The 25,897-nt window shown below is 42.0% G+C and overlaps 1 protein-coding gene across 4 annotated transcripts in view; it reads left to right on the top strand.

The window, feature by feature from the left end:
- The window catches only part of LOC134337882 (segment polarity protein dishevelled homolog DVL-1-like), a 171,036-nt gene extending 145,976 nt beyond the window's left edge, over positions 1–25,060 (top strand). For 3 of the 4 annotated variants that reach the window (XM_063033197.1, XM_063033195.1, XM_063033198.1), the window contains 7 exons: positions 8,261–8,337; positions 11,019–11,086; positions 12,339–12,488; positions 14,286–14,417; positions 16,170–16,337; positions 18,094–18,300; positions 19,661–25,060. In XM_063033197.1, the coding sequence (XP_062889267.1) occupies positions 8,261–8,337; positions 11,019–11,086; positions 12,339–12,488; positions 14,286–14,417; positions 16,170–16,337; positions 18,094–18,300; positions 19,661–20,019 (1,161 nt within the window). In that variant the 3' untranslated portion in view covers positions 20,020–25,060. The remainder of the gene's footprint in view (positions 1–8,260; positions 8,338–11,018; positions 11,087–12,338; positions 12,489–14,285; positions 14,418–16,169; positions 16,338–18,093; positions 18,301–19,660) is intronic. The other variant, XM_063033196.1, reaches the window with a different exon arrangement.
- Positions 25,061–25,897: the final 837 nt, after the last annotated feature.

Below are 25,897 nucleotides of genomic sequence, written 5' to 3'. Positions count from 1 at the left end.
AGTGAACTATTACCACAAGTTTTTGCCTAAATCCTACACCCACTAAAGGCACTATTACAGAAGGGGACACAATGGAAGTGGACTGAGAGCTGTGAGAAAGCGTTTCAAGAAACTAAAAGACTTCGGAAGGGGTGCTCGCGCACTTCGATCCCTCCTTACCAATCCCACTGGCTTGTGATGCCTCACCCCATGGGGTGGGAGCTGTGTTATTGCACAAGTTTCCAGGTGGCTCAGAAAGACCAATAGCCTTTGCCTCAAGAATGCTAACTTCAGCTGAACACAACTATGCACAGATTGACAGAGAGGCCCTAAGCCTCGTGTGGAGAGTCAAGAAATTCAGTCACAACCCGTATGGTCAAAAGTTTACCCTGTTGAGTGACCATCAGCCTCTCTTGTCAATCTTCAACCCTAGAAAAGGTGTTCCAGTGATGACAGCACAAAGGCTGCAGCAATGGTCTGTTTTCTTTGGAGGTCACATGTATGACATTGAACACAAGGGGACCAAGCAACGTGGCAACGCAGATGGTTTGTCATGTTTACCACTACTCACTTCAGAGATAACTACACAAATGGATTCAGCAGAGGTCTTTCACACAACAGTAGCTGAATAATTACCAGTGACAAACGGTGTCATTGAAAGAGAAACACGCAATGACCCTATGTTGTCAAAAGTGTATGACATCACGGTAAAGGGATGGCCAGCGCGTGGTAACACACTATTTCCAGCCTTCTCAGCGAGGAAGGAGTAGTTGTCAGTGTGTCGAGGAACACTAATGTGTGGCTCACGAATTGTGATTCCTCCCAAGCTATGCACCAGAGTGCTGGTGTAACTGCACAAGGGGCACCTGTTTACCGTGAAGATGAAAAGTCTTGCCTGTGCCTTTGTGTTGTGGCCAGGAATCAATAAACAGATTGAGGACTTGACCAAGAACTGCTCTGGATGTCAAAAGATCCAGAACACACCACCACAAGCCCCTCTCCATCCATGGGAGTGGCCCTCATCACCATGGCAACGAGTGCACTTTGACTTTGCTGGACCATTCATGGACTCTATCTTTTTAATCACCGTCGATGCACATTCCAAATGGTCAGAGGTCATCAAAGTGAAGACAACCACACTGGAAAAGACCATTACATTTCTGAGGGCCGTGTTCGCCAGGATTGGCATACCAGAACAAATCTACACAGACAATGGACGACAATTTTTCTCTGAAGAATTCCAAAGTTTTGTGAAGAACAATGGAATCAAGCACTTTACATCGGCCCCTTACCATCCATCCACAAATGGCTTGGCAGAAAGATTTGTGCAGACATTCAAGAAAGCCATCAAGGCAATGGACAGCGAAAATTGACCACTGCAACACAAGATTGACAACTTCCTCCTTGCCTACCATAATGCAGTACATGCAACCACTAATCAGACTCCAGCGATGATGTTTCTGAACAGGAACCTGAGGTCCCTCATGGATCTTCTCAAACCAGATGTACGGCGTGATATGGAGAACAAACACTTGAATACTAAGTCAACACGGAGCTTCAGTGTGGGACAGTCAGTTCTTGCATGTGATTACTGGACTGAAAAGTGGCAGCCGGGTACAATTTCAGTCATAGACAGGCCACTGATGTATACAGTGGAGGTGGGAGAGAATGTATGGAGATATCATGTGGACCAAATCCTGGATGCTTAGGTGAAAAACACCACAACACCTTGCCCGGACTCCCCTGGCATAGAAGCAAACACTCCTGATGTGACCACATCAGCGTCATCTACAGATAAGCTGTCATCAGTGCTGATGATCCACCTGATGTAACCGTGGAGACTCATTCCCCAAAGCAAACTTCTCAAGGCAGACGTTACCCGGAGAGGCAGAGAAGACCTCCCCAGAGACTTGAGTTCTAAATGGGTCTTAGACCAAAAGTAAATTATAATTTACTTGTTATAATTATAATGCTTGTTATAATTTGATATTATTAAGTTACTTTGTTATAATTTGTAAACAAATGATAGGCGTTTGTATGTTAAGGGTAAACATATTTGTTTAGCATAGTGCCCCAGTAAAAAACAACAGATGATACACTATTAAAATAAAAGGTGAGGAGTGTACTGTATAGCCTACATTACAATAATGGATTACTTTATGTTTTAGTAACACGCCGTTGCATGCGCTACTAGGCGTGTATTGATGTGTGTGTCAAGTTCGGACTCTACCAGTAAAGGACCATGAAACTTAGTTCCTGTCTCTAGCGTTTTTATTAATAACATAGTTGTGTAAACAGGCCACGTACGCAACAACTCTTAAATCCCCCTGTCCAATGGCTCAGCAAAACACTCTGTTGTCCATCTTGCCTACATTGAAACAGAGGAGAAATAAAACCAGATAGATCATTCAGCATTAACCTAAACACCGAATTCAGGCAAAGTCACTCAGCTCAGTTGATGTTGCATAGTTCTTCTGATGAGCTATTATCTAAACTGAGAGAGCTGTGCCATTGAGTGGCCAAGCAATAGCCTGTTGCATTCAATTGCTTACAGAATCACATCCTATGTACAGTGTGGTTCTTAATACCTGGACACTGTCCCATTGGCAAGAAAGGACCACCAGATTAGATAAGCAGTAGAGAACTGCACTAGAAGTCCTCAATCATTCATTAAGTTTCCATGAGTTCTCATGGCATCAATAGTGACACAGAAAAAGCTGAAGAGCTCATGAATACACATTCCTCTGTGGGGGAAAGATGATAGCTCTCAGCTAGAGTAGATAATAAATCTTGACTCCTCTTCAGATCCTTAGCATCACAAAGGTCAGACTTCAGCCAGTCCATAAAAAGGTGAATCCTTTTCTCTGAGTGCATATAGTTTCTTGGTTATATACTGTAAAGCATCATTAATAAAAATACTATTTTTATTTCACATGTCATCTGTAGATAATGTGTTATAAGAGGAACATCAGTATTGTTTTAATTGATGTGGTGCAACAGCAAATTTCTGCCTCTATCTACAAAGGCATTAATGTTATATTATAGACAGTGTTGAAGTATTCTGGTAAATTTTAGAGGCATGCAGCACAGTAGCTGACCCTTCCACCCCACACCCCCACCATGTCATTACTGGCCAACAGGTACCTATCTGCAAAAATCTTAGATTTCAGAACTTTTCCTGCAGCCTTCTATACCATGCCAGTTCAAGAGCTCCTCTAAATGCAGCTTAAATCTTGTGACAGTATCTATCTCCTCCATCCCCTCAAGCAATGCGTTTGAGATCTGAACCACCCTCAGAGTGGAAAAATTTCTCAAAACCCTAAAACTATCTCCTATCCCTTAGATCAAATTCACATTCTCTGGTCAGGGACACCTTTACTAAGGGAACTACAATATAGAAGCAGAATTAAGCCATTTGGCCCATTGTGTTTCTCCGCAATTTCATCATGGCTGATCTATTTTTCGTGTCAGCCCCAATCTTCTGCATTCACCCTGTATCCCTTCATGCCCTGACCAGTCAAGAACCTATCAACCTCTGCCTTAAATATACATAATGACTTGGTCTTCACAGCTATCTCCGACAAAGAATTCCACCAATTCACCTCTCTCTGGCTAAAGGGATTCCTCCTCATCAGCATTCTAAAAGGATGACCCTCTATTCTGAACCTGTGTCCTCTGGTCTTAGACTCTCCAACTATAGGAAATATCCTCTCCACATCCACTGTATCAAGGCCTTTCACCATTTGATAGGTTTATTGAGGTCACCCCTCATTTTTCTGAATTCTAGAGAATACAGGCCCAGAGCCATCAAGTACTCTTCATATGACAAGCCATTCAATGGTAGGATCCTTTTTGTGAACCTCATTTGAACCATCTCTAGTTTCTGCACATCCTTTCCAAGATAAAGGGCCCAAAACTACTCTCAGTACTCCAACTGAGGCCTCACCAGGGCTTTATAAAGTGTCAACATTACATCCTTGCTTTTATATTCTCGTCCTCTTAAAATGAATGCTAACATTGCATTTGCCTTCCTCACCACAGACTCGATCTGCAAAATTAACCTTTAGGGAATCCTGCACAAGGACTCCCAAGTCCCTTTTGCACCTCAGTTTTTTTTGTATTTTCTTTCCATTTAGAAAATAGTCAACCCTCTCATTTCTCCTACCAAGTGAATAACCATATACTTCCCAACACTGTTTTCCATCTGCCATTTCTTTGCCCATTCTCCTAATCTGTCTAAGTCCTTCTGTAGCCTCTCTACTTCTTCAAAACTACCTGTTCCTCCACCTATCTTCATATTGTCTGCAAACCTTGCAACAAAGCCATCAGTTCTATCATCCAAATCATTAACATATAATGTAAAAAGAATCGGTCCCAACACAGACCACTGTGGAACACCAGTAGTCACCGCCAGCCAGCCAGAAGAAGGCTCCCTTCATTCCCACTGTTTGCCTCCTCCCAGTCAGCCACTGCTTTATCAATGCTAGAATCTTTCCTGTAATACCACGGGCTTATAGCTTGTTAAGCTGCCTCATGTGTTGCACGTTGTCAAAGGCCTTCTGAACATCCAAGTACACATCAAGTGATTTTCCTTTGTCTATCCTGCTTGTTATTTCTTCAAAAGATTCCAATAGATTTGTCAGGCAAGATTTTTCCTTAAAGAAACCATGCTGACTATGGCCTATTTTATCATGTAACTCCAAGTACCCTGAGACCTCATCCTTAATAATCTACTCCAACATCTCCCCAACCTCTGAGATCAGACTATAGTTTCCTTTCTTCTGCTTCTCTCCCTTCTTGAAGGGTGGAGTGACTTTTGCAATTTTCCAGTCTTCAGGAACCATTCCAGAATATAGTAATTCTTGAAAGATCACTAATGCCTGTAGGATCTCTTCAGACACCTCTTTTAGAACTCTGGGTTGTACACCATCTGGTCCAGGTGACTTATCAACCTTAAGACCTTTCAGTTTCCCAAGAACCTTCTATCTAGTTATGGTAACCACACACTTCAAGCCCCCGACACCTGGAACTTCCACCATACAGCTAATGTCTTCCACAGGGAAAACTGATGCAAAATACTTATTCAGTTTGTCCTCCATTTCGTTGTCCCCCATTACAAACTCTCCAGCATCATTTTCTAGGGGTCCAATATCCACTCTCACCTCTCTTTTACACCTTATGCATCTAAAAAAATCTTTTGGTATCCTCTTTAATATTATTGGCTGGCTTACTTTCGTTTTCTATCTTTACCTTCTTAATGACTTTTTTAGTTGCCTTCTGTTGGTTTTTAAAAGTTTCCCCATCTTTTAGCTTCCCACTAATTTTTGTTCTGTTATACGCCTTCTCTTTGGCTTTTCTGTTGGCTTTGATTTCTCTTGTTAGCCATGGTTGTGTCATCTTGCCTTTGGAATACTTCTTCCTCTTTGGGATGTTTGTAATCCTGTGCCTTCCGAATTGCTTTTGGAAATTCCAGCCATTGCTGCTCTGCCATCATCCCTGCCAGTGTTCTTTTCTGATCAATTCTGTGCAACTCCTTTCTCATTCCTCGGTAATTCCCTTTACTCCACTGTAATACTGATGCATCTGACTTCAGTTTTTCCTTCTCAAATTTCAGGTGAATTTGATCATATTATGATCACATGGCCTAAGGCTTCTTTTACCTTAAGCTCTCTAATCAATTCTGATTTATTGCACAACTCCCAATCCAAAATAGCTAATCCTCTAGTGGGCTCAATCACAAGCTGCTCTTAAAAAGCCATCTTGTAAGCACTCTAGAAATTCCACCTTCGTGTAGTCCTGCACCAACATGATTTTCCCAATCTACCTACATGTTGAAGTCCCCCATGACTGCTCTGACATTGCCCTTTTGGCATGCAAAGTTCAATCTCCCATTGTGATTTGTAGGCCACATGCATACTACTGTTTAGGGGTCTGTATACAACTCCCTCCCATCAGGGTCTTGTTACCCTTGCAGTTCCTTAGCTCGATCCACAATGATTCAACATCTTCTGACCCTATGTCACCTCTTTCTAATGATTTGGTTTCATTTTTACCAACAGAGCAACATCACACCCTCTGCCTTCCTGCCTATCCCTTCAATACAATGTGTGTCCTTGGACATTAAGTTCCCAGCTATAATATTTCAGTCATGATTCAGTGATGCCTACAACATCATACCTACCAATCTGCAACTGTGCTGCAAGTTCATCTATCTCATGCATTCTGAGTTATTCGTGCATTCGGATACAACACCTTCAGTCCTGTATTCCCCATTTTTGATTTTGTCACACCTTTTGAATCCTAACTTTGTCTGAGGTCTTACCAACATCTGTCTCCACAACCTCTCCACTAACTGTTCTGACACTCTGGTTCCCATCCCCCTGCGATTCTAGTTTAAACCCCACCATGCAGCATTAACAAACCTTCTCGCTAGGATACTAGTCCCCCTCCAGTTCAGAGGCAAACCATCTCTTCTGTACAAGTCCCACCTTCCCTGGAAGAGAGCCCAATGATCCAAAAATCTTGCCCTCCCTCCTACACCAACTCCTTTGCTACATATTAAACTGTATAATCTTCCCAGTTCTAGCCTCACTAGCACGTGACACAGGCAGCAATCCTGAGATCACAACCCTGGAGGTCCTGCCCTTTAACTTAGCAGCTAACACCCTCAACTCCCTATGCAGAGCCTCATCACTCATCCTACCCATGTCACTGGTACCTACATGGACCACGACTTCTGGCTGCTCACCCTCCCACTTAAGAATGCTGTGGACTCAATCCGAGATATCCGGACCCTGGAGCGCAGGAGGCAACATGCCATCTCGGAATCTCATTTGTGCCCACAGAACCTCTTGTCCATTCCCCTAACTAATGAATCCCTGATCACCACAGCATGCCTTTTCTCCCCCATTCCCTTCTGAGTCACAGAGGCAGATTCAGTGCCAGAGACCCAACCGCTGTGACTTTCCTCTGTTAGGTCATTCCCCCTGTCAGTATCCAAAGTGGTATACTGTACTTGTTGTTGAAGGGGATGGCCACAAGGGTACTCTGCACTGGCTCCTTAACCCCTACCCCTTCCTGACTATCACCCAGTTTCCAGTGTCCTGCACTTTGGGTATAACTAACTCTCTATATGTCTTATCTACTATCCCTTCAGACTCCCGAATGAGCTGGAGTTCATCCAGTTCCAGCTCCAACTCCTTAACGCGGTTTGTTAGAAGCTGCAGCTGGGTGCACTTCTCACAGTTGGAATGGTCAGGAATACTGGAGGTCTCCCTGCTTTTGCACATCCCACAAGAGGAGCATTGCACTATTCTGCCTGGCGTTTCCACTGTCCTAGCTGAGCAGATAAAGAAGGAAAGGAAAAAATGAGCTTTTCTTTTCTTTGCTTTCTCTGAGTGAAACTTCTCTTCGCTGAAGCCTCAAAGAGCTAAAGCGTTAAGATCACCACTCTGACTATGTCCACTCGGATAATGGCTGCTGCGCTTGCCCCTGCCTTCCTTTAATTTGCTCTTACTAAGTAATCCCAAACACCGATTGGCCACTGGTCAAAGCTCTGTTATGCTGCCATGAACTGCTCTTGCCTTTTATCCTTGGGCAATTGACCTGTTTGAAGCCCCCTCCTCACCAAACTTCCAATGTCCAGATTGGCCGCTGGTCAAAGCTTCTCACTATCTTCCATTTCTACTCCCCTCTTAATTTGTTTAAATCAGTCTGGTCATTTTGCAGCCTTCTCTACTCTAAGAAAACACATGGAACTTATCCGGTCTCCCCTCACAGCAGGAATGCTCTGTTGCTTAATTTATTGCCAATACCCTCTCCAGTACAATCACATTCTTCCTATAACATGACAATCAACTGTGGCCTGAACATCTCATTTTGAGTACTTTTGCTCTCACCGCTTTCTCTTAGACAGAACCAGAATATATCTCCTCTGGTTCTCTTTTCATAATTTGGTTACAGACGTCCAATAACCTTGCACTCGTGATGATACTGCCAGTGTTTCCTCAGTGTAACTGTGAAAGGTTGGTGGCATGGAGTTAAGCATCAGCTGTTCCTTAAAAAAGTTTACTAACAGATCAGCTTGAGATGAGATAGTCTGGGGAGGTGACTTCAAGGCAGCTTTCACATCTGATGATTAAGCTAGCTTATTTTAATCTTGGTTGTGCCATTATCTGAAATGTGCCTGCCCCACATTTCTCCCAGTTAACTGTACCAGTCCCAAATTCCTTCACTAGTGCTGAATCCTTTCCTTGACCCTTCATTCTGCTCCACTCTCTAGGTCAATGACGTCAACTTTGAAAACATGAGTAACGATGACGCTGTAAGGATTCTCCGGGAAATCGTCTCAAAGCCTGGGTATGTGAGATATTCAACCAACTTGTGTCTTGGAGACAAAAAGTAATTGGATTTACATAGTTGTGTTATTTGAGTGTTTCATGGTGCTTTACATCCAATAAAGCAGAGTCGTCTTTGTAATGTAGAAAACCCAATGAAACAACTGGTGTATTGTAATCAACAGTTTCAAATGGTGGCACAGGATCTAAGGAGAAAACTGTTGCTTATTCACTCCAGGAGAACGGAGGTTCTGTAGTATTACTCCTCTAACTGTGCAGCGCTTTCTCAGTGCCGTGCATTCCACTTTAATAGTACAGCTTGTCTACGATACCAGTGTTTCTACTGGAAAGCTAATTTCAGCAGCAATACTGAAGTAAGACACTTAAAGTATCTTCCTGGAGTTCAAGTTGGTGACTCAGCACCAATGCACCTAGCTGAAGTGTAAACCCCATGGTTTACTTCAGAATCAGAATCAGGTTTGTTACTACTGGCATAGGTCGTGAAATTTGTTGTTTTGTGGCAGTGGTACGGTGCAATACCTAAAAAAAACCTATAAATTACGATAAGATATACAGTATACACTAAAAATAAATTAAATAAATAGTACAATAATAGTTTTGGTAGTGTTTATGTTTTGGTTCATTGTCCATTCATGAAATCTGATGACTGAGAGGAAGAATCTCTTCCTAAAATCTTGAGTGTGTGTCATCAGTCTGCTGTACTTTCTCTGATGGTAGTAATGAGAGGAGAGCATGGCCTGGGAGATGGGGTTCCCTAATGATGGATATCGCCGTTTTGAAACATCACCTTTTGAAGATGTCCTCAATGCTGAGGAGACCGGTGCCTATGATAGAGCTGGCTGATTTTGCAACCCCCTGCAGCTTTTTTACTGATCCTGTGCAGTGGCCCCTCCATACCAGACGGTGATGCAACCAGTCAGAATGCTCTCCACAGTACATCTGTACTTTTATGGAAGTGGGAAATAGACAAACTTTGATTTAAGAGGTTTAGTGCCTGCTTAATGTCTCATCACCTTGGATTAGGACTGAGTGAGTACCTGCCAGCTCATTGCCCATCACTATGCATCCAGGCACCAGGATATATTCCTGTCTGAATTCTGACCAAGAGTTGGAGAAGAAATTATGGGTTTTTATAATCATAGTGAGAGAAGGCAGAGCACATAGACAGGAGGTTATGGATACTGTACGATTGTGAGAGAAGACCATGAGACCATAAGATATAGGAGCAGAAGGCCATTTGGCCCATCGAGTCTGCTCCACCATTCAATCATGGGCTGATCCAATTCTTGCAGTCATCCCCACTCCCCTGCCTTCTCTCCATACCCTCTGATGCCCTGGCTAATCAAGAACCTATCTATCTCTGCCTTAAATGCACCCAAAGACTTGACCTCTACAGCCACTCGTGCAACAAATTCCGCAGATTTACTACCCACTGATTAAAGTAATTTCTCCACATCTCTGTTCTAAATGGACATCCTTCAATCCTGAAGACGTGCCCTCTTGTCCTGGACTCCTCTACCATAGGAAATAACTTTGCCATATCTAATCTGTTCAGAACTTTTAACATTTGGAATGTTTCTATGAGATCCCCCCCCCCCCGCCCGCCCATTTCTCCTGAACTCCAGCGAATACAGCCCAAGAGCTGCCAGACGTTCCTCATACAACAACCCTTTCATTCCTGGAATCATTCTTGTGAATCTTCTCTGAATCCTCTCAATGTCAGTATATCCTTTCTAAAATAAGGAGCCCAAAACTGCACACAATACTCCAAGTATGGTCTCACGAGTGCTGTATAGAGCCTTAACATCACATCCCTGCTCTTATATTCTGTACCTCTAGAAATTAATGCCAATGTCGCATTCGCCTTCTTCACAACTGACTCAACCAACATTGCATTCGCCTTCTGCACCACCAATTCAACCAACATTGCATTCGCCTTCTGCACCACCAATTCAACCAACATTGCATTCGCCTTCTGCACCACCAATTCAACCAACATTGCATTCACCTTCTGCACCACCAACTCAAGACAGAATACATAGGAAGTTTTGATTAGCAAAAGAATGATTAGTTTCTTTTGGTGGAGTTATGATTAAAGCCTGATCCAGGGTTTTGGATGAAAGCAACATGAGTCTGTATTAAATTGGTTAATTTGAAAAATATGGGTTTAAAGGCTGCAAGTGATCCCTGTAGGAGAAAACCAACCAAGAATATGATTGCAATTCATAATCTAGTGCTGCCTAGTAAAAAAAAATGCTTCTCCATGTATGCGCAAACATGCTTCTATGTCCATGAGTACACTCTTCTTATCTGTGTGGAAGTACGTGTTGCTATTTCTATGTGTGCCCTCTGTGTGTATGAGTGTATACTTCAGAGAAAGGTATAGAACAAGCCTACAATATAGGACAAAGAGAACTAATGGCTGACAAGTTCCCACAGTGGATACAGCAGATTCAGCTAAATATGTTACTGTAGTTGACGTCTAAGCTCAGTCCCACATTTTCCTGGTTCCATGTAGGATTCTGTGAAAAGCCTTGTCAGTGCTCTCTGTTCTGTTTGTTCTTTTTCTATCCTGATTCATAAAGGATTTTGGAACTCAGTTTCTGGGCCATTGTCGGTTATCCTTTGTTTGCCTAATTTTGGCATTGCCTGGTAATTGTTCCATTATGTTTGCCTTTCCAGACCCATCAGCTTAACGGTAGCCAAGTGCTGGGACCCCACCCCCAGGAATTATTTCACTATTCCAAGAAGTAAGTATCGCCTTCATCATTATGGAGTGATTATTGACCCGAGTCATACTGTAGGTTGTGTCTCAGATCTGCATTTATTCCACCTTCTCCGGGTCTTTGACTGTGCTCACAATGAGGTTGAATTAGCTTTTAACTTCTATTTTCTTATTTTTATTGTAAGAAGTATTTGGGCATGTGGCCAAGTGGTTAAGGCATTGGACTAGCGACCTGAAGGTCGTGAGTTCGAGCCCCAGCCGAGGCAGCGTGTTGTATCCTTGAGCAAGGATACAACTTAATCACACAGTGTTCTGCGACGACACTGGTGCCAAGCTGTATGGGTCCTAATGCCCTTCCCTTGGGCAACATTGGTGTCGTGGAGAGGGGAGACTTGCAGCATGGGCATTTGCTGGTCTTCCATACAACCTTGCCCAGGCCTGCGCCCTGGAGAGTGAAAACTTTCCAGGCGCAGATCCATGGTCTTGCAAGACTAACGGATGCCTTTACTTATTTAAATTTTATAAAGATTCAATTTTTTATGTAACATAAAACTAATGAAATTTGATTTGTATTCTATACTCCCTTTCTTTTCTATGCAAGTTTAATTGTGCATGCCAACCCTTCCCATTTTTGTTTTCTTTTCTTCCCTCCCATGCACCTCCATTTCCCTCCATCCTTGCCTCCCTTAGCCTCTGCCCTTGCTTCTATACTACAGCAGCAATGAATAGCAATGGGATGGCAATACTGGCTATTTCCCAAGACTTATGAAATGTGTAACTATTTAGGAAAAGCAATAAGCCACCTGCCTCTGAATATCCCAACAGCTTCCCCTGGAGCTGAAACAATGCAATGACATTTATCCTTGCAGCGTGACCCTGACTTGTAATTTGAACTGTGGAAACTGAACAGTAGCTGAAAAGTGTCATTAGGAATGAGCATTTCAAGCTCAGCTGAATTTTCCTTCAGGCCCTGTTGCAGCAGAATTTACTCTGCTCATAGTTTTGTCAAATTGTAGTCATCTGCTTCATGCAGATGTTTGTGTCTGAATGCAAAAATTGTCCAAATGACGACTGGAGACTGGCATTTGTCTTCTCACAAGTATCCACCTCTTTGTTCTGCAACTAAAACTGTGATTGCAGTAATACACGGCAGGTAAGAAAAGCCAGACTAAGTTTAGAAGGGGGCCCCAGCTTTTCTCTCATTAAGCCTTTCTGTGACATTTGCAAGTCTTCAAGTATTTGTTTTTGTCTCTCTTCTCTTCCACTTTTACTTGTAGCAGAACCTGTGAGACCTATTGACCCAGCAGCCTGGATTACCCATACCACTGCCATGACAGGAACATTCCCTCGCTACGGTATGAGTCCCACCACCAGTGCCATTACCTCCACCAGCTCTTCACTAACCAGCTCCATCCCAGACTCAGAAAGTAAGTTGCATCTTGTGAATCCCTTAAATCTCAGGCTAGCTCATTCTATGTTCAGGAGTTGCAGGGTGAGGTGAGCAGAGGTGAGAGGCTGCTCAAGGTAGAGAGGGAGGATTTGCGAAGTCCTGTGTTGGTAGGGTCGGTATTGTAGGAAGTTGAGTGTGAAGGTTTTTGAGGCAGTATATCAAGGTAATAGTGTTATGGGATTGTCAAACCCTTTTGTCCTGCCTCTGTACGTTTTTCTAAAGACTTGTTTTTCACTCTGGGAGATAAGACATTTCCCTGAGCTTCAGTGTAAATACAAGAGATTTTACAGATGCTGGAAATCCAGAGTAACACACACAAAATGCAGGAGGAACCCAGCAGGTCAGGCAGCAACTATGGAGAGGATGAGTCCTGATGAAGGATCTTGGCCTGAAACATCATCTCTTTATTCCTCTCCATAGATGCTGCCTGACCTGCCGGGTTCCTCCTGCATTTTGTGTGTGTTTCCATGAGCCTCAGGCCCGGAAGAAAACCAATCTCAGGGTTGTATATGGTGACATTTTGGAAACACAGTTTGCACTATTTGTACACAAAACAGGTGGGGATAATATATTTAAAAAAACAGAGAGTAAGAAAACAGGCAACACACATAGAAGTTGCTGGTGAACACAGCAGGCCAGGCAGCATCTCTAGGAAGAGGTACAGTTGACGTTTCGGGCCGAGACCCCTCGTCAGGACTAACCGAAAGAAGAGCTAGTAAGAGATTTGAAAGTGGGAGGGGGAGGGGGGAGGGGGAAGGGGAAGGGGGAGATCCGAAATGATGGGAGAAGACAGGAGGGGAAGGGATGGGGCCAAGAGCTGGACAGTTGATTGGCAAAAGGGATATGAGAGGATCATGGGACAGGAGGCCCAGGGAGAAAGAAAGGGGGGAGGGGGGGAAGCCCAGAGGATGGGCAAGTGTTATAGTGAGAGGGACAGAGGGAGAAAAAGGAGAGAGAGAAAAAGAATGTGTGTATATAAATAAATAAATAAATAAATAACTGATGGGGTACGAGGGGGAGGTGGGGCATTAGCGGAAGTTTGAGAAGTCAATGTTCATGCCATCAGGTTGGAGGCTACCCAGACAGAATATAAGGTGTTGTTCCTCCAACCTGAATGTGGCTTCAACTTGACAGTAGAGGAGGCCGTGGATAGACATATCAGAATGGGAATGGGACGTGGAATTAAAATGTGTGGCTATTGGGAGATCCTGCTTTCTCTGGTGGACAGAGTGTAGTTGTAAGAAAACAGGTTTGTTTTAGGAAATAAATTGACAGCTTTCTTTGACAAAGGGACCCAAAGAAGCTGACTTCTACATTAAAGGAAGCAGGAATGCATGAGAGCCTATCGATATCTGGGGCTCCAGAGCAGTTCATAGCTCATAAAAATCTTCACAATAATGTATAAAAGTTAAAGTTTTACTTGGACTTTTAGTCACCTTGCCTTCCTTTGGTTTGTTGCCATGTAGCCTGTCCTAGATTTCAGGCCAAAGTGGGTTGTTGTCAGATCATTATATTTCCATGTACAATAGTCCTCATTTTAGGCAAGAATCAATATCAGGAGATGAAGTCAAGATAAAGATCAACCACGATCTAGTTCAAAGACAGAACAAAAGTTCTTAAAGTGGGAATGTACATAGTAACTCCTTGTTATCTTTAAACCCATTTCTTTCTCCTACATTCCACTACTCTTGCTGCTCAGAAAGTATAGGCTAGACTAGAGCAGATCCCTTAGTATTTTGCTGATTAATCCTTTACTACCTGTTTGTTTGTTTAGAGTTTGAAGATTGGCCACTAACAGTTAAAAGTGAAATGCCAGTCATTGTCAAGGCAATGCAGTTATCTGACTCGGGACTGGAGATCCGTAACAGGCTATGGTTGAAGATCACAATTTCAAATGCGGTCATTGGTGAGTGTCACCACCTGTGGGGCCATTCCCACTCTTTACAATTTGAAAGATCTTGGTTTCAATAATCATTCCTCAGGAACTGTGCGTCTTTGTCTTTACTGAGTTTTCTACAGTCCTAAGAATTTTCTAATCAGATTAGAATTATACATTCCCTGTATTTCTTCTCATGAATCGTATTTCTTGCTCATCCTATTCTGTTAGGAATTCTACCCTTTCTAATCCTACTAACTATAATTCATTTAGTATCTAAGGGGTTTGCTATTATGAATTAGAAGCATGAATAGGCTACTCAGCCCCTGAAGCCTAATAAGAGCTTCACAAATCTAAACTATCGGGTTTGTGTTCTGGTCTACTTGTGATAATCATTTACTTATCATGTATCTCTCTATCGCTGCCTTGAAGTTATTCAAACATCCTGCTTTAACCACCTTTCAAGAAAGAAATTAAAATCTATTGGCTTTTTAAAAAATTATTTCATCCCTGTTTAAAGTGGGCAGCCCTTTGTTTTTAAACAGTGGCATCTCATTTTAGATTCTCTCACAAGAACAGTATCATTTCCACCTCAGGGTCTTGTGTTTTAGACAAGATCTGTTGGTCATCTGAGTTGCAGAGAATACAAGCTAGTCGTTCCTCATTCAAGGGATTAGACTAAACTTTGAATTGTTTCTAATGTATTAATGAAGTATTTTTACTCAAACAAGGAAAGTAGTCCTGTACACAATGCTCTGTATAGCTGAAGCGTAACATTTCTAATTTTGTATTCAATTTCTCTAGTAATGAACACTGATGTTTCGTTAATTTTCCTACTTCCATATTACACCCACAGGACATCCTTTTGTGAAGCACATTATTGGGCATCCAAATCCTACAGCATCTCAGAGCTCTGGGCTCTCTCATAATTTTGATGACATGCTGTCTTCTATTTCTTGCTAAGATAGGCAATTTTGCATATTCACAAATCATACGTCACATGCCAGATCTCTGCTTGTTCACTTAACCTACCTATGTCTTGCACAGTGTTTACATTATTTCAGAACCACGAACAATTAATGCATTGAGGTCAAAACCCAACCAGTTTCTAAGATATTTTAGTGAAAAAACCTGTCTTCCTTGGATATTTCTAGTCTTTATTTCTCAAGAATATCTAGTAGGCTAACACAAGCACAACTACCACTTGCTCAGGATGAAAGTTGTGGTCTGCAGTCCTTGGCTTGTACTGACAGCCAGAGCAGTTGGTTCTTTGAAGGCTTCTCTAGTCAGTGATTGGGTCAAGCTGACTCACATCCTGCACGCAGGATGTTATATCTTTTGCTTTTGGTTGGATTTATCCAAATATCTATTTACCTGTTAAATAAACATGATTAAGCATGCACAGCCTTCCAAGACAGAAAATTCAAAAGCTTCTTCACCCCCTAAGTGAAGAAACTTCTCCTTCTTTCCTAAATGGTCTACCCCTTATTCTGAAACTCTTGATCTCTTCTCCTCCACGGCCCCCCTACACCTACCACCTGTCTTGCCATCTTCAGCCAGGGGAAACAGCATACATGTGTCCAAGCAACACACACAAAATACTGGAGGATATATACAGGCCAGGCAGCATATATGGAAAAGCGTACAGTCGACACTTCAGCCTGAGACCCTTCAGCAGGACCCTCGTACATGTGTCCAGTCTGTCAAACCCCTTCATAATTTTGTATGATATGATAAAATCTCATCCCCTTCTTCCAATGGACATCTCTTGTTTTTCTTCAGGAGCTGATGTGGTTGACTGGCTTTACTCACGTGTGCAGGGATTTAAAGATCGTCGCGAAGCAAGGAAATACGCAAGCAGTATGCTGAAGCACGGCTACCTTAGGCATACAGTCAATAAAATTACGTTCTCTGAGCAATGTTACTATGTTTTTGGAGACCTCAGTGCCAGTAAGTTCAATTTATGTCCATAATTTTTCCAGGGGAAAGGTGTTTTGACCATAAAAGACAGATGCAGCAAGAGTTAAAATAAAACTCCCATTGACACTTTTTTTTAAACAGCATGTGTACTCAGTCATGCTGAAGTACTGTGCATGTTTTAGATTGGTTGCCTTAAAACATTCTAGAGGTGTAATAGATTTTAAGCAAGTGAAATATTAGGAAAAGGAGTGAGAAGAAGAACTAAATGAGGGGTCTTTGAAAGGTGGAAGGCAAGAGAGATTAAACAACAAAGAGGATGATGGTGTAAGGTAATGGATATGGTATCTGGAGCAAGTAAACAAACAAAGCACAAATCCAGGCCAGATGTAACGGCAATGGCAAAATCATTATTGGCACCGTGTGAAGAAATAGCAATTAACTCTGATATTATTGAACCTGTGAACTTGAAAGAAAAGAGACTGGAAATTTATTTGTGAAGCAGAAGACTTTTAAGTACTATGGTACTAAAGTGAGACATAACTCATGTCAATCACATATTGTGATTGGTAGCTTACAGACTTACTTATACATGATGAAACAGTGGATCATACATTTACACTTGAGTTGTTTGCACAAGATGGAAGCTTGCAGGGAGTGTTTCATCTGTCATGGTTTGTTCATTTGACAACTCCCTTGTTAAATTAATCCACATATACACAATTATGAATATATACCATATTCTGGGAAATATGATCTGAACAGCGGGATCAAGCCCTATGCAAAAGAATTAGGAGTAAGAGCAGGGCATCCAGCCCTTCAGACCTGCTCTTGCCTTCATTAAATTCATGACTGATCTTCTGCTTATTTCCCGTGTCCTTGCACTATCCTCATGACCCTTGATTTGTTAATATCCAGTAATCTATCCGTCGGTATTTCGACTGAGCCTCCACAGCCCTCAAGGTGGAGAATTTCAAAATTTCCCCAAAGCCTCTTAGTGAGGAAACAATTGCTGCATGTCGTTCCTCCACATCGTAACCCTTTTGCCTACTCCCAGTCTTAAGTTCCTCAGCCAGGAGAAGCATCTAGCTTGTTAAACCCCTTAACATTTTTTTTATGCTTTGATAAAATTTCCTCTCACTCTTCAGAATTCAAGTAGAGAATCAAATCTACTCATTCTCTTCATGTAGGGCAAATTTTCCGTTTGCAGAACTTATTGAATCAATCTTCGCTGCACTCCCTCTACAGTGCTTGTAATGCATAAAAGAAGTCTGCCATGTCAGAATTTAATGCTGCTACAGTGTGGGATGAAGTCATTGAAAAAGCTTTGTCATTTAACCAAAGAGTAAGCCCCATCCCCACCCCCAGTAAAAACCGTAAACCTCCACAGCAGTCTAATATTCATGAAGTATCTACAGACATAACGGTTAAGAGGTCAGTTGGTCAAATGGGTGTCATTGGGTGATGTGGGCTCGTTGGGCTAGAAAGGCCTGTATTTCTAAATGTAAACGTAAATATCAGAAGAGATGGCTAAAATGAATGCCATTGAAATAAGTGAAGAAACAAAATGTGGGTTTGGAAGAGCCAGCTGTGGCAAAACAAATCCACTTCCATCATTACATAGAATCAATAAACAGGGGAAACAGACCTTTAGACACACTGCCTCTTCATTTCCTCCTTAATAAAATGACAGCGGTTATAATCAGTGTGTGTTGAAATCAGTGTCATAATCTTATGACTTATGAAGGAATTTGTCTAATTTCTGTATAATCTTTTCCTTTGCTGGTAGATATGGCTGGCTTGAGCTTAAATGAAGGGTCCAGTGGAACATCAGAGCATGACACTCTTGCACCGCTCCCACATCCAGCTTGTCCCTGGCAGCTGGCTCAGGGATTCCCATATCAGTATCCACTGCCTCAGTCATATTATCCTCCCACCTGCCAAGAGCCTTCCCTGAACTTTGGAAATGGCAGCGCTGGAAGCCAGCAGAGTGAAGGTAGGGTTCACGCAGACTAACCACTGCTAAATATCATTCCACAAGAAGGTTCAGAGATTGTTATTGTATGAATTTCTCTCTCTCACAAACCAACTGGTGATTATATCGCTCCATGCGACTGATGCTCGTAATTTGGTAGATTGGGCTATGTTACATAGATTTCAGTTCCAGTAACGTTTCCATTCTGCAGTCAAAATAAGACTTGGAAGGAGTGAGAAATACCAATGATTATTACTGTTTCTCAGCACTCTTGAACATAGAAAACCTCTGCACAAAATCACAGAAGAAGACGACAATGGAGGAGGTGGGGAATGTTGGCAGGAGGGGTCAGTAGGCTGGTGCTGAGAGTTCTTGAGGGGATGGTAAGTGTAGGGTGTGTGACTGAAGGGGTGGAAGAACAGAATGCAGTGACAAAGGATGGAGGGAGGAAGCTCACTATTTTGGTAACAGCACGCATGGTTGAAACCTATTGATTATTGAAAGGTCAACATAGAGTGGATGTGGAGGGAATGTTTCCTGTAGTGGGAGAGTCTAGGACCAGAGGGCACAGCCTCAGAATAGAGGGACGTCCATTTAAAACAGAGGTGAAGAATTTCTTTCGCCAGAGGGGGGTGAATCTATGGAATTCATTGCCACAGATGGGTGAGGAGGCTAAGTCAGGCAGGACAGTGGAGTTGAGAGGAATAATGAATCAGCCATGATGGAATGGCAGAGCAGACTAATGGGCTGAGTGGCCTAATTCTGCTCCTATATCTTAAATTTTGTGAACAAGGCTTCTGCAATGATTTGGAATAAAATAATTAATGACCACACAATAAGGATTTTTAGAAGAATTATTAAGCGGGTTTTCAAGTGCTTATCAGTTATTGAAAATTATTATCAGTTTGCTTCTGTCGAGTTTTCAAATTTTCAATGATCATAAAATCCTCCCTTCACTGACCCTGTGTGGACATTGACTCCCAGACCCTGCAGGGAGAGAGACAGCAAACGTCTTACTGAGCATGGTCAGAAAAAAACTTTGGAAAAATGAGTTTGCTTCAAAAGGAAACAAGTAAAGTTGACAAGTTATTCTTCATAAAATGTTACATCCCTGTTCACCAAGTCCTCAGAAACCAGTGAAACTGACCAAAGTAGACAGTAATCTGTAGACATTCTCTGTATTTCTGAATTTGTTGTTAAGTTAATTGGATCTTTTTCATTTTCATGCTCTTCCACTTGCAACAGCAAGAGGACGGTAATTGTGATGGGATTTAACCGCATGAGACTATTCAACAACCCAGAGAAAGTAGCACTGCCCACAACTTCTTAACGTGTAACATTTACCGTGTGAGGTTATTGGTGTTTTTTGTCATTTTTGCAGGCAGCAAAAGCAGTGGATCCAGTCGGGCAGTAGCTGAGAGAAGAGGCTCTATGGGGAAGGAAAAGGAGCAGAAAACAGAGTCCAAGATGGTGGGGGTTGAGAGCGAACCAGACCGCATCACTGGAAACATCGTGCTCTGTGAGCGACCAGCAAGCCAGCTCAGTCATCACAGCCACTGCTCTCATGGACCTCCAGGGGTCCCACCAATCTACCAGCCCACAATCCAAAAGTCGACTGGCCCTCCCGGAGCACCTCCTGTCCGAGATCTAGCATCTGTCCCCCCTGAGCTCATCAGTAGCCGGCAGTCCTTCCAAAAGGCCATGGGTAATCCATGTGAGTTCTTCATCGACATCATGTGACAGCACCGTCTTCTCGCACTAAACAACACTGAAATATTTTGCACACAGCACTGTTTGTGACTCATCTTTAATGTGTCAGGAATCCCAGGCTTCTAATTCTAACCACGATTCAATTTCTCATCTGTCCTTGTTAATAGAAGTTTGAATTTGTTGGTTTTGGCAAATAATGGTGCCAAGCACTGCTTTGTGTTGGTGTGTTCCACGTCTCAGTGCCGTCATCAGCTTCTCTGTACACTGTAAAGAGATGATGAAGTTCTTCTCATCTAGATACTGTAGATGTTAATTGGACTATTTTGGCCCCTCTCTCACATAGGTCCTCACCACCCACTCATCTCTTTAGTGACATGTTAAAGTGCTCCCTGGTTTCTCAATGTACTTTGTCTTATCCCTTTAGCAAGCACCTTTCCCATTGTAAAGAAACGACACAGCACATTTGGGCATGTCTCCTTTTCCAGCTTAGTGGTGCCCAAGATAGCAGCCTTTCAAAAAGTGCCGTGAGGAATTTCAAAAAGATTAAAATGCAGGACTTGACACTTATGCAGCTTTTGCACTCTGCAACTATTTCTACTGCAGTTTTAAGGGAAACTGTCCTCTCTGAGCTAATGTACCCTGTGCATGTGATGTATTTTGGACATCCCCAGATTGTCGTAGAGACTTTGAAATTTTGATCATAGTTACTGCTAAATGATACATGGTCTCATTGCCATTTAATCAGTTTTTGAAAGGTTTATGCTCTGTCCAGAACAGCTGCTTATTAGAAATGATTCTTTTTGGGTTTTTTGTGCCACTCCCAACAACGAGACTGTCAGAAACTAAACTGCAGTTGTAAGGAGATGTTTTGGTTGTTTCCATTCCCCCCCCCCACCTCCAAATTCCCCTTCTCCTTTGAAAATGTTCTTCCTGAGATTCAGTCATCTCTTCTCCTGGTGACTCTTGCTGGATTATGGCCCCTCGTCTTCTCTCAAAGGTGCTGGCCGTTCCTGATGTGCACATCTGCCTTTTATGTGACTATCCTTCAGGTGTAGAGAGTGTCAGCAGATTATTTAAAGGAAGAATCACATTCCTGCTCTCCAGTTGCTAGACACCTCCCACCCCCACCAGCATGGCTAACGAGATAAGTTTCAAAATCTTGCTCTTGGCACTTTACATGTGAACATATGAACATGCAAATTAGCAGTAGGACTAGAAATGTCTTTCCCCGAACTCTGTCGTAAATTAGTGACTCTCCTTAAACAATGATCCATAATTTAAATCATCTCACAAAAGGAAAAATCCTCTTCACTTGCACTCTGTTTCAATCAAGTCTGCTCTCACATTTCTAAATTCTGACCTTTCCTTCTCTTTTGAAAATGCTGCCCTTTACTCAGATCCAAACATCTCTCCTCAATCTTTCTATATAAGAAAACTTGCCCACTCAAGGTCTAATAATTCTTCCCTAATGATGTGAATGGTCACATTTTTTTTATGAACTCCTTCCAACAAATTCACATCTGTGGTTTGACTGAGGTATAACCTCCATACTTTAGTATTCAATTCCTCTAGCCTCAAGCAATAACATTGTGTTAGCTCTCCTAATTGTTTGATATCCTTGCATACTCGTCTTTGCACATCATGTACAAGGACACGTGGCCCTCTCTGTAGCCTCTCACCAATTAGATTTTGTTTTATTTTTCCTACTAAGAGGATGTAATTAAGCTAGAGGGAGTGCAGAAAAGCTTCATAGGGATGCTACCCGGACTGGAGGGTTTGAGTTGTAAGGAGTAACAGAATAGGCTTGGTCTGTTTTCTCTGGAACAAAGAAGTATAAGAGGTCTATGAGAGGCATCGATAGGCTAGGAGCCAAGTATCTGTTTCCTATGGTGGAGATGCTCAAAATTAGAAAGCAGCTTTAAGGCAACTGGGAGGAGGTTTAATGGCGAACTGAGGGGTATTTTTTCCCCACACAAAAAAGTAGTTGGTATCTGGAAAGAGCTGCTAGAGAAGGTAGTGGTGGAGATGGGAGCAAATGGGATTGGTATAGATGCTCGGCATATACATGATGGGCCTAAGGGCCTATTCTATGCTGTACAACTCTGACTGTAAAGGATAATTTTGTATTTTTGCACGTTATATTCCATTTGCCAAATCCTTGTTGACTCGCTTAACATATCTATACTGGCAGCCTTCTCTCGCTTACTTTCCTCCTTATCTTTGTGTCATCAGCAAATTTAACAAATGTACCTTTGGTGCCTTCACCTAAGTCATTTATATAAACTGTAAACACAAAAAGCTGAGGCTCTAACACAGATCTCTGCAGCACCTCTATTAACCAAGTAGTCCTCTGTCTATACAATGAATTTTTATATTCTACAATTCTGCCATTCTTTGCCAATCCTGTCATAACTGTGACAATGATTTTGCCACACTCCCTCTCCCTAACCAGCCCAGCTTTCTCAATACCTTTTCTTAAGGCGAGAATGCATGCAAACGCACTACACTGGGGTATGCATCCCTCTCTCTAAGGGAATAATACTAGAATGGGAAACCTGAAAAAGCAGGCATAAAAGCCAGGGGTTTTGTGTGTAATGATAGTTTCCTTTTATTTCAGAGAATGAGGAAATGGTGCAGTGCAGAGAGTCATATTCAATTCCATCAGGTCTAAATACAGCCTCAGTCAGAGCATCAAAGTGTGAAGGGAACTGGATTAATCTTAAGTTCTGGTTGTAGCCCTATTCCTTGGCACACATCAGTGCACAGGTGAGTGTGAATGCTGTTACATTTGCACCAGCAGCAACATTCCAGGACTCTGAAACATTCTTTGAAGAAAATAAATATTTCAAAGCTTGTTAAGATTTCAATCTTAGCATCTAGTCACACAGAAGCTGCTTCAAGCATTGCTTCATTTAAGGCCATCCTGTGGGCACCTCGAGGCAAGGGCTCGGAGGAATGAAAGATCAAGCAAGGTCGGCAGAAAACAAAGCCCAGTCTTTGAACATTGGCACAGTTGATCCGGTGCTTAGACTTTGGATTGTAATAATGAAAACAATGCAGATATATTGAAGAGTTCAAGAATAGTAATCATAATTAAGTGAGGAAATGTAAAAAATGTACAGTAGAAGATTAAATTTTATTAAATTAATTATTGTAACTATTCTGTAGCTCCAACTCAAAGGTTCTGCCCAACCTTTCAGTTGTTGGGAGCTGTCGTTATGTGTACCAGTGTTGTAGATACTGTATTCAGTTCCTGTGTCTCAATAGTTAATATATCACTGCCTTGGTGTAAAGCTATTTTAAACACTAAAAATCACATTTTTCTTGTCTTTCTTTGTTTCTGTGGTTTTTTTCACTTGTTGTATTGTCAGTTTTATTTTACTGCTTTTGGAAAGAATATTCGATAAAGATCACGAGAGTCCAGCTCCGTGAGATTGGAACCTATCTTGCAAACTCAGCAGCAGTATTCCACATTAATGACAGCTTATCTCACCCTTGGGATCATATTGTCAAGAGGTGGCTGATAATAGAGGTGTTGGTTATGTTAACATTGATACACAATGCATTATGTTTAGAGTAAGGTTCCTTCTGCACTGTTCTGTTTTATATGCTGAGAGTAGGGACAGAATAGGCTGGATACCGAATACAGCTCCTCATAAACCCTCTCTTCAAATATTCCCTAGTTAGGTACACTATGAACTAGGTTAAGAGCAAAGCATGCACTGTCCTATGACACCTGTGGAGTTGCTTGGGGCAAATTGAACAGACACATTATTATCTTCTTGATTATTCAATTTTGATATTATTTGTATTGTTGACTAATTTCTCTTTGCATCCATCTTGTGTATTAATGTAAACTTCACGGTCACTGAACTGCATGTCACCTAGAGCAATTACACTCTTTTGGGCACTGAAGTGCATCCACTTGATTAAGTTATGCTCCATGATTAAATGGAAATAAAGCGCTTGCAGTTTAATAAGATATTCTGGCAGCCTGGTTGGCATGTGTAAGAGTGTGAGTGATTAGGGATGAGCATCCTGCCATAGTTACTGTTGGAACTGGTTTCTAGCCTGCTCTTCGCCAGGAGGCTGGGAGGAGAAAATAACAGACACTATCAATTAAAGACAAATAGCCAAAGGTTAGGTTATAGGCTGGATAACTAAGTTATGTTTTAGTATTCTTTCATGAAATGTGTCACTGCCAAAACCAACATTTGGTGCCCATCTTTAACTGCTCTCACAAAGATTGACTGCAACATTTCAATCTATGCGTTAAGGGTTTCTCTACAGTGCTGCTGGAGGAGGGTTGCGGAATTTTTATCCAGCGGATTCTCCGGCGTGTATATTTTCTACAATTTCAAAACATCTCCCAGATTCTACTACTTCATCAACACACTGGGGGAAATTTACAATGGCCAATCAGACTACCAACTTGTACATCTTTAGGATGTAGGAGGAAACTGGAGTACCTGGAGGAAATCCATGCAGTCACAGAGGGAGTGCAAACTCCACACAGACAGTCCCCAAGGTCAGAGCTGAAACTGGGTCTCAGGCACTCTGAGGCAGTAGCTCTATTAGCTGCATAGCTGCACCACTGTGCCACGCTTTTCCTGTCCTTCTAGAGTAATGCTTGGATGTTTTTAAAGATTCTAGTTAAACCTGACTTTTCCATGTGATAGTTCTCACAATTTTTGGAATAAGTCTTCAGATTTATTGAAGAGGACATTGTTTAAGTGTTTTTAAATGGGATTTGATTTTCTTTGGAGTTATGTTGTGATTTGAACTTGTGTCTCCTGATTACCTGCCTGGTAACTACAGGCTAGCTATGATTTGTTACCAGCAATGAAAACAAGGCATTCTCTTGTTTCAGCAATGGTATTTATTTGGAAGTACATGTATACTCTGTCACTTTGCACACTGATCCATTAATGACTGATGTGGGTAACTTAATAATCAACATGGCTCATTAATGTTGTTTGTTTGTAAATTTCAGAGCTGTGTAAACATTGGCCTGGAAATCACTTCGCACTATTTTGACATTAAAACTGTTGTACGCCATTCTAACTGTATTTGTGAAAGTCACAGAAAGAGCAAAAATTTGAAGGATGAGGTTCAGAGAAAATGTTTTAAGTCTCTGTGATGCCACACTAAATTGTTACTTTCAGCAGTGTTTTCCATCGGTTTTGCATGTTTTCTCAGAAGTTACAATGCAGTACTGGATGTGTGATCTTTGCAGACAGCTTTTCAAAGGAGATCCCAGTATAGGCAGCACCTTTCCAGTCATGAAGTGTTGTCAGTGAACAGACGGGAACGGGCTGGGATCAAAATCACAAACAAGAGAATATCTGCAGATGCTGGAAGTCCAAGCGACACATACAAAATGCTGGAGGATTTCAGCAGGCCAGGCAGCTTCTATGGGGAAAAGGGTACAGTTGACGTTTAGGGCCGAGACCCTTCGGCAGGACTGGGGGGAAAAGTTGAGGATAAGGAGCAGCTTAATTGGACAAAGTAGATGGATTTATTGTAGGATGAGTGTAAGCAGATATTTAATGAGTGGCATGGATTGAGGTTGGGGAGGATGTTGGTGAAGAGCCTGTTTCCATCCTGTATTTCTTTATAGTTCTATTTCCTGGTGGGCATAAATACACCCAAAAATGCAAAGTGGTTGCACTTCAGGTTATCCCAATGTTTACGTACAGTACTATTTAGCTTTTGAAGTTGTGTGAGGAAATAAAAATTTAACTCATCATCTTGATTGTATTTATATCAGACAGGATATGGGCTTCAGTGGATTAAAGAAAGGACTGGCGTCTGAGTTCCTAATTATGTTGGTAGTGTCAGAACAGATGCAGCAAATTTGGAGAAGAGGGGATTGGAGTAAGTCTATTTAAGGTAGCTTTGGTTATGG

The sequence above is a fragment of the Mobula hypostoma genome, chromosome 25 (assembly GCF_963921235.1).
Source record: "Mobula hypostoma chromosome 25, sMobHyp1.1, whole genome shotgun sequence".
Classification (NCBI taxonomy): domain Eukaryota; kingdom Metazoa; phylum Chordata; class Chondrichthyes; order Myliobatiformes; family Myliobatidae; genus Mobula; species Mobula hypostoma.
Note: the sequence above shows the minus strand (reverse complement) of the source record. Positions and strands in the feature narration are given on the sequence as shown.